Source organism: Chenopodium quinoa, unplaced genomic scaffold (genome assembly GCF_001683475.1).
Source record: "Chenopodium quinoa cultivar QQ74 unplaced genomic scaffold, ASM168347v1, whole genome shotgun sequence".
NCBI lineage: Eukaryota > Viridiplantae > Streptophyta > Magnoliopsida > Caryophyllales > Amaranthaceae > Chenopodium > Chenopodium quinoa.
This window is the reverse complement of record NW_018742410.1, coordinates 374,313-386,654: the sequence shown is the minus strand read 5'-3', so window position 1 is coordinate 386,654 and position 12,342 is coordinate 374,313. Positions and strand designations below refer to the sequence as shown.

At 38.4% G+C, this 12,342-nt stretch overlaps 1 protein-coding gene across 1 annotated transcript; it reads right to left on the bottom strand.

Annotated features, from left to right (window-relative positions):
• Nucleotides 1-9,163: 9,163 nt before the first annotated feature.
• LOC110705148 (jasmonate-induced protein homolog) lies at nucleotides 9,164-11,448 on the bottom strand. Its single transcript, XM_021882995.1, has 3 exons — nucleotides 11,373-11,448; nucleotides 10,122-10,550; nucleotides 9,164-9,606 (listed from the first exon to the last, which is right to left on the bottom strand). Exons 2-3 carry the CDS (start codon nucleotides 10,482-10,484, stop codon nucleotides 9,439-9,441), a joined length of 531 nt encoding a protein of 176 aa, XP_021738687.1. The 5' UTR covers nucleotides 10,485-10,550; nucleotides 11,373-11,448; the 3' UTR covers nucleotides 9,164-9,438.
• Between the last annotated feature and the right edge of the window lie 894 nt (nucleotides 11,449-12,342).

The following is a 12,342-nucleotide window of genomic DNA, read 5'->3' as shown; positions in this document are numbered from 1 at the left end:
ATGATTTAATAAGAAATAGTGAAAAAGAAAATGGAAGCAAGGAATTGAATTGGTATCGAGTTCTTGCCTCCATCGGACAGTATATACTTTATGATAGGGTGTTCCATATTAATTAGAATGGATTCATATATATATATTTTTTTTAATTTTAATTGGAGCATCCGTAACTAGTCGAACTGAGTTTCTCTTCATTAAGTTTTTATTGTAGAAGATAATCCATAAATTGGCATTAGTTTTCCAAAATAACAACAATAATATAATATGTAAACTCGTATATTAAATAGAACATATATAATATAAAAAATATACTTTTTTTTTTAAACGGACCCTATCACAGAAATGGGGAAATGAGGAATCCAACTCCCATCACTTGGGTGGGACCGTGTCCCTCCATCTCCTAGATCCTCTATTATTATTATTATTATTATTATTAGTAGTAGTAGTAGTAGTAGTAGTTGTAGTTGTAGTTGTAGTAGTAGTAGTAGTAGTAATAAAGTACAAGCACCTATAAGACCATCTCCATTGGTGAGACTCAACTTTGAGTATTGAAATACAAAATGAGTAGTTTTTTACCTCCAATGGTGATACCCAATCCACTTCTCAAATTAGCAACTCATGTGAAGTCTAATTTCCCAATGGTGAGACTCTCTAAAGTATACTAATGTCACTTTCAGTTTATGGCCCACCAAATCCATATTATAAGTTTTCAAAAAAAAAAAAAAAAAAAAAAACTTAAATAAATTACAAATATATTATAATATTAATAAAGGGCCCATACTTTTTGTCAAATGAGACTAAAAAAAAAGTTGCTAAGTTTAGATACTCACTTATTGGTATCCTTTGCAAATAATACTCTCTCTCTCTCCTAAAAAAATCCTTAAAATCTCACCATTGGAGATGGTAAGGCTATAACATCCATGCATGCTAGTATATACGGAGGAAGTAGTACTAGTAATTAGTTAATTACTAGCTATTAACCATCTTATGATAGATCGATTTGTCAGGCCCTATACACAAATGCTTCATATCTATCTAGCTGAAAGTCGCCTGAACTACAGTTGCACTGTTAGAAATAGTGTATATAAAAACAATTGAAAGAAAATAAAATTACACACTGCACATATACCTCTGAGTTTTTGTTTATTCATCATATATCCTGGAAAATTTTCAAATTCATCATATACCTCTGAGTTGTTACAAAAATTCATCATATACCCCTTATGACAACAAGATGAATGGAATTTGGTTAATTATGCATCGAAACCACCTTAGATCTCTCCCCTAATCCCCGAAACCACTCATCTTCTTTCTCCAACCCCCGAAACCACTCCAAATCTACATAACCATATCTGTATGATTGATTTTAAGGATGAGAAAAGGAAATTTAGGGTGGTTTTGAGAGTGAGAAAAAGGATTGTGGGTGGTTTCAGGGGTAGGGGAATGTATTTAGTGTAGTTTCGGGTCATAATTAACGCTGACAAAGTTAACAATCATTAGTCATCATAGGTATATGGTGTATTTTTGTGAAAACTCGGGGGTATATGATGATTTTAAAAAAGTTCAGGGATATATGGTGAATAAACAAAAAACTCAAGGGTATACGGTGAAAATTTCGAAGAAAATTACAATAACATAGGACGTGATACTAATCACTGCCCTTAGGATAAAATTAGCCCCCACAATAAGTGTTGTTGGAGATATCCGCTAATTTACCCCTAGGATATCCTATATCTAGAACAAAAAACACAGCAAATTTTTTGATCTTCGTGAACGTTTAATATTTGAAGTAGAGAGAAATAATGAAAAGGGAAAAAAATTGTGTTAAGTGTCCAAATGAAACCATCTCATCTATATTTATAGATAACACTGACAGTTATTTCTTTGATTTATAAAAACTGTTTGACATTATCTTATTCCAACGGATTTTGAAAAAATAAATAAACGTAATTATCCGTTTTTAATGATAGTGACAATGTGCCAATTGCTATCTATGACTTTAGATTTACTAGATTAGTGCTCGTGCGATGCACGGTAGTAATAATCTTTTTTTCCATAATTAATTTGTGATATAATATAAAAATGAGACAACTCATATGGAATAAACAAATACAATGCATATAAGAAAGATGAAATAATAAGGCAAAGATTATTAAAACTACAATTGAGGGAAAAAAAAAATTATTTTTGATTAGTTGTGTTGAAAATACTCCCTCCGCCCCTTTTTATAGTTCCCACTTGGACTAGCACATTTGCCAATACAACACTTTGACCATAAATATCGTTAGTTGCTTATTAATAAAAAAATATAACAATTGATATTAATAATCTATTAATCGAGACGAATCAAATAAGATCTAACATGACTATGTTATGTCTTACTGTAAATATTAAGAGTAATTTAGAAGATTCTCTCACATTATGAATAGTGTCATGATTCCAAATGGGAACTATAAAAAGGGGCGGAGGGAGTATTTAAACATAGTATACATTATATTACATTAATATGATGTGTGTTATTCCCAATAAAATTATACAATGTAGATGTTGTATGACTTTTATTAATGAATTAATTTAATTCAAAAAAAAGAAAAATACTATACAATGTACTTCCAAAAAATAAGCTAAGTAGAATAACTTTAAAAAAAAAAACTTAAAGCTGACATCATAAGTTGTATTGGCGGGAAATATTTAAATGATAGCTTGACATATGTTCGAAATGATCGAGGTAAGCATGACCTATTTTAATAATTATTTAATAGATTTTTTGAAGGAAAAAAAAAAGTTAGTTGGTAAAATTATTACAAAAATACTTAACAGAAAACTAACTCAATTATTATTTATACTCTCCACCATATTTCAACCTTCCAAAAGCACTAGGAAGTGTTTTAGCATTATGTTATTGATAAGTAGCTATATACTATCACTACTAGAAATAGGCCGTTTTCCGAGGGAATCCTTCCGACGGACCTAAATTCCGTCGGAAAATCCGAACTTTCCGACGGAATTAGGGTCTGACGGAAATTTCCGTCGGAAACGGTTCGTTACGACGGAAAATCCCTCACAATCCTTGCGACGGAAATTAATTCCCTCGGAATAATAGGCTTCCGACGGAATATTCCGTCGGAAAGTTAGTTTTCCTACGGAATTTAAATCCGTCGGAATTTTCCTACGGAGTATTCCCTCGGAAAACCCAAATATTCCGACGGATTTTTTATCCGTCGGAAAATTTCCGACGAAAAAATCCGTCGGAACTTTCTAATATATAAAAAAAAACCAGACATTTCTAAGATTTGGGAACCCTAATCTTCTCCCCTTCCGCCTCTTTTCCCTATTGATTAGGGGATTTTTACCCACCAATCACCATCTGACAAGTGGACCAATCAGGTTCCGCCACGTGTCCTCCACGTAGGCCAATTGGAGCCTGCCACGTGTCAGTCAGTGATCTGTCCACCATGGACCAATTGTGACACGCCACGTGTCCTTTCCCATGACACATGGGATAGCCGGCCAACAAGGCCCAACCCTTAAGGAGGCCCAGTCAGCCCTAGATTAAACCTAAACCTAGAGAGTGGCACGCTTCCCAAGGTTATAAATACCTTCATTAATCCTCATTAAACAGGATTACGTACATTAAACACTCTCACCTAGAGAGACTCATGTTCCTTTTCCGCAGTAATTACTCCCTAAACAAGTACTAACTTGACCGTCGGAGGTGGAACTCCAATCACTCGGAGTATCCGTTTGTTTTGCAGGTATAGGCGTCCGGTTCAAGTCTCAGAATTGTAACTCTCCCGCAGGACATCAGAAAACCCCGAAACATTTTGGCGCCGTCTGTGGGGATCGAACCCACGATTGGCGAAATTGTTTTTCCCAAGAGGCAAAGTCGGCATTAGGAAAGAGGCGGCCCCAGGTCATGCGCTGGATATGGGCCGAGTCCTCCATCATCTCTCGGACCAAATCCTTCTTCTCTTGCTCAGCCTTTGCCGAGAGCTCTGCAGTGAGACTCTTCTCCAGGGTCGCCAGGCGTTCCTTAACATGCGCCAAGGATTTCTCCAAGGTGTCGTATGAGGACATCTTTTGGCGAAGAGGCCTCAGCTCGGCTTTGAGATTCTGGATGGTCGCCTCCAACTCATTATTTTTCTTCTGGGCCGCCTCCAACTGAGCCCTGATAGCAGAAGTGGCCTGCGCCTGATAATAAAGAATATCAGTTGGCAAAATTTAATTTTGGGCAATTTGAAACATTGCCTTATCACAGTCAGAGGCGGCCATAGCTTTAGCAGCCTTTATTACCTTTTTGTTCTTCGCATTAAGGGGCTTGCGAAGGCCGTTTACTCGAAGTAGGGACTGAATCAAAGAACACAGGCGTCAGTTTTCAAATAAAAAACAGGCGTCCTGGAATTAAACAACAAAAATATGCTAATTAAACCTCAGCAAGAAGCCCTGCAATTCCATCCAGGTCAAGGGTACCGACACCCCTGACCGCCTCTCTCTCCGCAGGAGGGATGGCTTTGATCATGGACTTGGCCACTTCGGCAAGGTCCGGTTCCTAAGGGCCAGCTGCATCAAGCGTAAACAAGAATGTTAGAAAAAGCAAAAGGGAAGTAGGTCCAAATCTAGAAGGGCAGTTCCATACTTCTAGGCGGCCTGCTTAGAGTTTAAGAAGGAGTGGCCGGTTGTTTCTCAGCAGCCGCAGGTTTCCTGGCAGAACCAGGAGAACTCGCAACAGTCTTCTTCCGGGCTTTGGAGTCCGGCTGTTGGGAGGAGGAAGTTCTTGGTGTGCCCGTCTACAAAAAAAAAAAAAAAAAAAAAAAAAAAAAAAAAAAAAAAACACGGTTAGTATATGTATAAACCCAACCTCTTAAACATAAAAAGGGGAAAAGGTGAAAGCTGGAAACTTACTAAGGGCGTCTCCTTGTTGGGAGAGTCAGCTGAAGATTGTTGATGCATGAGGGATGCACGCAACATAGCAGCCGCAGTCTTTGAGGCGGTAATCTTGCTCATGGCTTCCGCTGCATAAATAAATGCGAAAGTAAGGAAAGTTCATAAAAATAATTCCTGCAAAAGCATGTGTTCGTCAGGCCGGCTACCTCTTGAGCACCGACTGCTGAGGCCACAGGCGGCCAGGAAGTACTCGTCATAGTGTCATTTGAAGCTCGGGACGCAGTGCAGGGGTACTTGCTCTCGTACCCCTGTAGTGGAGTCGATCCTGGTCTCTACCTTAAAGAGTCCTCGGTCTAGGATCTCTTTTTGTCTTTTGATGGAACAAGCGGCATGCTGCGACCGCCTGCAAGAAGAGGCGGGTCTCGGTTCCATTTGTTAAAGCGCTGGTTCAGCTCCTTGTCTGAACTCTCAATGATTAGAAATATGCTTCTCCAATCCTTCCAATTATTTTCTTTACCTCTTGTCATGAGGTATCCTCTGTGGCTCGTCAATTGATATCAGCCGGTACCGCCTGCCTTAGGGGTTCGGCTGAGATAGTTCATGTGGGCGAAAGCCTCGAAATTTGGCTCCACCCTATACATTTCGCACCCGGCCACATAGCCGAGAACGTTGAACCAGGAATTTAGGGCTAACTGCCATAACCCCAACTCATATCCATCCAGGATCCGCTGAACATCCGGATGAAGGGGGAAGCGCAGCCCAGCTCTGATGGCCGCCTCATAGCAGCCAAAGCAGGCGCTATCGTAACTGGTCCCAGCCGGCCAGACGACTGTGTCTTCCGGATCTGGCACAAAAACTAAAAAGCCAGGGCCCATTACGTGGTTTGCAATAAAGCTCCCCACTTTCTCTTGCATGGCCTTGATCCGGCCTTTTAGAACTGTGCAGTAGTAGGGGGTGTTTTGCTCTCTATGGGTGGCGGATGGTTCCGCCTAATTGTCCCCTTTCTCTACTGCATGAGAAAGCCTCGCCTCTTGTAGGCGGTTGTGTCTCTCCTCTGTGTCTAGAGAAGGATGGACAGATGAACTAGAGTCGGACTCGTCCTCTGAAGAGTCCGAAGAGGACGACTCCTCCCCTCTCCTAGAGGGGCCCGCCTCCTCTCCTTCAACAGGAGCGGGAGAAAATGTAGACATGTCTACTGTAAAATGGGAAGGGACCACCTTGATCCCTCCCTCAGAGCTGTCGGCGGTCAAGCCGCCTTGGTTCACTTCAACATCTGGCGCCTGGTCAGATGTCTCACTTATCGGCACCTGGTAGGAGGAGCCGTCCGAATTTGTAATCCTAGCAGTTCTTTTTGTTCTGGCCATTATGTTCTGCATAGACACAGAGACAGTCAGACTTTGTATAAAGGGCAAAGATTGGTTCGAAAAGGGGCAGGCGGCACTCCTAGTCCTAGACTCAGCCGTCCCCGGTGACCTGCTGATCACTAACCTAGGTCGTGTCGTGTGCTTCTGTGGTGCCATTTCAAAAAGGAAAAAATAAAGAAAAGTAAAAGAATGAGAGAACCGACGGTTACCTGAACGAGTGACAAGTTGACGAAGTTCTGGAAAGTCTGAGTAACAGCCGACTTGTCAGAGCAGGCGGTAGGCAGGAAGTGTCCGGAATGTCAGAGCAGGTTCAGGGGTCCGAGTGTTCTCTTAAAAAGTTCTCAAGTGTGAAAATAACTGAGGTCAACACGCCCTTATATAGGCAAAATGAGAAGACGAAGGGTCACCTCCAAATTCAAAATTTGAGCGGGAAAAACTCTCGGCCTTTCACCAAGTGACACCTGTAGCAGGCCGTCGCCTGTTACGATCCGACACCTGTCACAGGTAACACGTGACCAGCCACGTGCCACCTGTGAGGGGCAAATGATTAGGGGATTTTTACCCACCAATCACCATCTGACAAGTGGACCAATCAGGTTCCGCCACGTGTCCTCCACGTAGGCCAATTGGAGCCTGCCACGTGTCAGTCAGTGATCTGTCCACCATGAACCAATTGTGACACGCCACGTGTCCTTTCCCATGACACATGGGATAGCCGGCCAACAAGGCCCAACCCTTAAGGAGGCCCAGTCAGCCCTAGATTAAACCTAAACCTAGAGAGTGGCACGCTTCCCAAGGTTATAAATACCTTCATTAATCCTCATTAAACAGGATTACGTACATTAAACACTCTCACCTAGAGAGACTCATTTACCTTTTCCGCATTAATTACTCCCTAAACAAGTACTAACTTGACCGTCGGAGGCGGAACTCCAATCACTCGGAGTATCCGTTTGTTTTGCAGGTATAGGCGTCCGGTTCAAGTTTCAGAATTGTAACTCTCCCGCAGGATATCAGAAAACCCCGAAACACCTATCTCTCTCCTCTCCTCTCATCTTTTCCCTTTCTCTCTCCTCCTTCCTCTTCTTCTCTGATCTCCTCTCCTCGATCTTCTCCCTTTCTCTCTCCTCCTTCCTCTTCTCTTCATCTTCTTCTCTGATCTCCTCTCCTCGTTCTTTTCCCTTTCTCTCTCCTCTTTCCTCTTCTCTTCCTCTCTGATCTCCTCTTCTACAACAACAACAACAACAATCAACAAAAGGGGGTCGCAACAACAACAATCAACCGCAACATCAACCGCAACAAGCAACATCAACATCAACAAGCAACATCAATTTGAATGAAATTATAATTGTGTAATTATATAATTTTTTTGATTTTCGTTGTATAATTTTCGGTTTTTTGAATTTTCGGTATTTTTTAAATAAATTATGTTAATATAATTTTGTTTATTTGGGTTTATTTCGGTTGTTTAATTTCTGATTTTCATTGTTTAATTTTCGGATTAATTTGTTTGATTTTTTGCGTTTATTTGGGTGAATTTGTTTTTTTTTGGATTTTTTGGGCTAATTTGGTTTTATTTGTGGGTGGTGGTGTGGTGGGGTGGTGGGTTACGGGGTGGCGGTGGGGTTAGGGGTGGTGGGTGTATGGGGGGTCTGTGTGGGGTGGGTGGGTGGTGGGTGGTGGCTTGCTGTCTATGGGGGGGTTTGTGTGGGGTGGGTGGGTGGTGGTTTGCTGTGTATGGGGGCCAAGGGGGTCTGTGTGGGGTGGTGGGTGTATTTGGGGGTTTGTGTGGGGTGGGTGGGTGGTGGTCCGGTTCTGTGGGGTGGGCTGGTGGCGAGGGTGGGTCTGGGTGGGGCCGGTGTGGGCTTTTTTTTTTTAATTTGCTTTTCCGACGGAATTTTCCGTCGGAATATACCACCTCCGACGGAAAATTCCGTCGGAAATACCAACTCTGACGGAATATTCAGTCGGAAGGAGTTTAGCTTCCTACGGAAAAGTTTCCGTCGTAAGCTTGCGACGGACTTACGATTTTAGTCAAACTAGGGTCCGACAAGATATAATCCGTCGGAAAAGGCCGTTTTTCCTACAAAGGGAAAACGGGTTTTCCGACGGAATTCAGGGTGTTCCCGACAGAATTTTTCCGTCGAAAATGGCCTGTTTTCTAGTAGTGTATATCAAACTCACGTAGTATAGCCCAAAACACAAAGTGTCCAATTCAATTAGCCAATCAAGCATTCACTTGAATACATATCATTACAATTCTCCCTCTTCTTTCCATGTGGGACATTGTTCCCTTTGCTCATACAATTTAATTAAGACTACTTCAACATGCACCAATTTCAGCCTTCACTGAAGTTCGAGTGTAAGGGTCAATGTAGGTACACGACTAGGTGGAAGCGTCGAGCTGAGGTCCGTTTCGAGTTTCGACCCCTTCCTAGTCTATGTTTTATAATTTCTCCAGAAGGCCACTATATCCATAAACCTGCGTAATAACGTTACATATATCATAGCTAATAACATTTCGTCCAATCAATTGAGGAAATTAAGGAGACTTGGACTTTTTTTGTGTTTGTATGCTCAAAAAGGAGTAACGTTTTTGCCCTACTCGAGCAGCATACTACCATCTTGGATGAAAGAATAGCTTGTATTATTACCTTTAGAAGAAGTCATACAAGAGTAGTGCGTAAATAACTAAATTTCAACATAGCTAAGTTTTCAGCGTGCTTTGGTGCTTGTAAAACTTATTTAACTATTAATTAATTCTACTCCGTTGAAAAAAAAAAAAAAAAGCGTGCTTTGGTGTTTAATTTGCTGAGTTGAGGGAACAACAGACTATTTTTTATACAGCTCACTAATCCTTAATTCCTTAATCATAAATATATATTATGTAAACTCGTTTATTATTTAAAGAGAACATATAATATAAAAGAGATGCTTTATTTATTTATTTATTAGTAGGACAGTACAAGCATCTATTACACACATGCATTTTATTATGTTACATAATATTCTTAGTACGTAGTTGCTAGCAATATGCTCCGTATTAACTAGCAAGTAGCAATACATAAGTATAAGATCACAACCATCATATATTGATATATATTATCGATTTGTCTGCCCTAGCTATATAATACAAATGCTTTGTATATCTAGCTTAAGGCGGACGACGACCGTACCATGTTATTCAAATTAATTAATTGAAATCTGCATAAACTACGTTTGCAACGATTTCGGCCTTCACTGAAGTTCGAGTATAAGCGTCAATGTAGGAGGACGACGAGGTGGAAGCGTCGAGGTCCTTTTCGACCTTATCCCAGTCTATGTTTTGGAATTTCTCCAGAAGGCCACAAGATCCATAGACCTGCATAGTAACGTGTAGATCATATTATCTAGTTACATTATTTAATTAGATATGAAAATTAAAATAAAAAGTTGCCAACTTTGTTGTAATTCTAATTATCACATATAAACCATTGCTCCCTTCCTTTCCTTTTTGTTTGTTTTTTTTTTTTTTTTTTTTTTTTTTTTTTTTTGATGTATGCTCCCTTTGTTTCATAATAATAATTTTATTTTGATTTTTGCACGGTTTATAAGATGCTCCTTTGACTATCAATATATTTAATTACATATGAATAAAAACTATAAAAATTTGATATTATAAAACTACACATCAAGACGAATCTAACAATAGATCACATATATATTCACGTGACTATATTATTTGTGTATATTAATGTGAATGATTAGTCAATGTTTAAAAAGTTTGACCATAAAAAATAAAAATGGGACTAATATGCATTATGAAACGGAAGGAGTACTATATTACGAATTTACGAGAGTTACTAATCATCAACGGCGTCATACATATGTACGTACCTTTCTGGTGTGATTTCCTTCATTGAAGGAATCAGACCAAGCCAAAAGAAAACCATAGTGATTAAATGGATCATCACTAGTTTTGAGGGAATACACGACAGCAGCCTTGATTCCCTTCTCCTTTTGTCCAGTTTGTGTAAAACCGGTTGATTCTTCCAATGTTTCAGAATATTTATAATAGAATTTGCCAGACCATGTCTTCTCAGCGTAAAGGTGCATGGTTTTTTTGGCAGTATTGCTTCTGTTGTAAATCCAACCTCCAAAGAGCATCTCATCTTGGGGTTTCGCTTCTTCAGCTTGCTTCATCAGCTCGTTGAGAGCCGCTTCCTCCTTCTTTACCACACTCTGAGTTGATGAAGCCATTCCGATCCTAACAGCGTAACAGGTAGTACTACATATGTGTTCTCCCACATTAAATAAGCATATATACTAGTTCAAGAAATTATAGTAACGTTAAATGTAGTAAAGCACTGTTTTCTTTTATTTAGACTTGTATTAAATTTAGCAATAACATATTTTATGTTGTTTCCCTCTCTCATCTTTGTAATTGTAATTTTAACAATTTCATCTTTTGTAATTGGAAATTTTGTAAATAACCACCCTTCAATACCCAATTTAGAAATAATCACCCATTTTTTTTCAATATTATATTATAAAATACAACTCTTTTTTTTTCAAAAGCTTTAGCTTTCACCACCTTAACAAAAAGTTTCATTTGTAAAAGTAAAACATAGATTTTTGAGCCAAAACTTGTTCTACTAGGGTTTTATGGGGCACTTTATTTTGCCCTTCGGGTTCGATTTGAGGTCAGAATTTGAAAAACATTATGGAATATGCCTCATTTTGTATGTGTCACGCAATCGAGGTAATTATTAACACGCAAAACGGAGCATTTTATGACCTCAAATCGAGCCCAAAGGGTCAAAATGACCCTCAAAACCTTAATAAGCATGTTTTTATTTTTAAAAATGGAACTTTTTATTAATAGGTGGTGAAAACTAAAACTTTTGAAAAAAAAAGGGTAGTATTTTATAATATTGAAAAAATGGGTGGTTATTTCTAAATAGGTGTATTGAGGAGCGGTTATTTACAAAATTTCCTTTGTAAGTTTTAGGATTTTCCCTCATTTGCATCAAAACAAAAAATAAAACTTTCAACAAGTAACAACATGCAAGAAAGAACACACATCCTTAAACATGGGAAATTTTATTATTTGAAAAGAAATGAAAAAAATTAAAAATTGAGGATTACCTTAATTACTTGAAGAGAATTGAAAGTAGAGACAAGAGAACTTGACTTATTGAAAATTGCACGAATGCTAGACAAGCTACCAATTCATTCCCTATTTATATAGCATCGATGCTCTTTTATGATGTGAAGTTTTAAAATAAAAAAAAAAAAAAAAAAACGAAAACGAAAAAAAAAAACAAAAAACAAATTTTGTCCACCTAAATATTATCCACCTATTACTTATTTTGATTTATGCGATTATTTTGATTTCAATATGCATAGAGTAATATTATAGTAATACGTGTCGAAACTCGATTGTTACAACAAAGAACAAAGGAAATACTGTTTACTAGTTTTTTTTTTTTAAAGTAATTGACGACCACGTGACAAATATCTCTGGCAAGTATTATTTTTTTATTCAAAAGGTTCGTACTTATACTCCGATATGTCAATTCACACCACCTCTGCTAAAGAAAATATGGTTCTTCGCCTCTCCTCTCCTCCTCTCTTTCTCTCTTTTACGCTTCAAGGCCGTTTAGTCTGAAATAGTCTCATTTTTTTGAAAATTAGACTTTTTTTTTTACCCTTTTTCCTTAAATTTCTTTAATTTTGCATGCAATTTAAGTTTTAATAAATCTACACAAGTAGTGTAGACATTTGTCTGTCTTCCTATGGAGGAGTTTTTGTTAGTTTAGTTGTTTGTTATATTTAGGTTTTTTTTGTGTGTTAAACTTTATTAAAAAGGTAATTATCTTTTGGCCTACTATCAATTCGTTGGTAAAGATTTGTTCGGGATAGCAACGGTAGTCAATGCGTTCAAGTGAATCAAATAAAAATCATCCTTACGGCTACAACAAATCATTAGACCGTCTTTTTAAAAAGGCCGTATATTCTATCGATATGTGACATGTGACTTTTTATTAATGAATTGATTTGTTTTTTTAAAAAAAAAATTCACACCACCTCTCACAAAGGCTACTCGTATATGGCA

Bases quoted from the DNA above. Each gene is read 5' to 3' on its own strand.
- LOC110705148 (XM_021882995.1), bottom strand. From the start codon at position 10,484: ATGGCTTCATCAACTCAGAGTGTGGTAAAGAAGGAGGAAGCGGCTCTC. The intron at 9,607-10,121 runs GTACGTACATAT...GTTACTATGCAG, and splicing joins AAGGAAATCACACCAGAAAG to GTCTATGGATCTTGTGGCCT.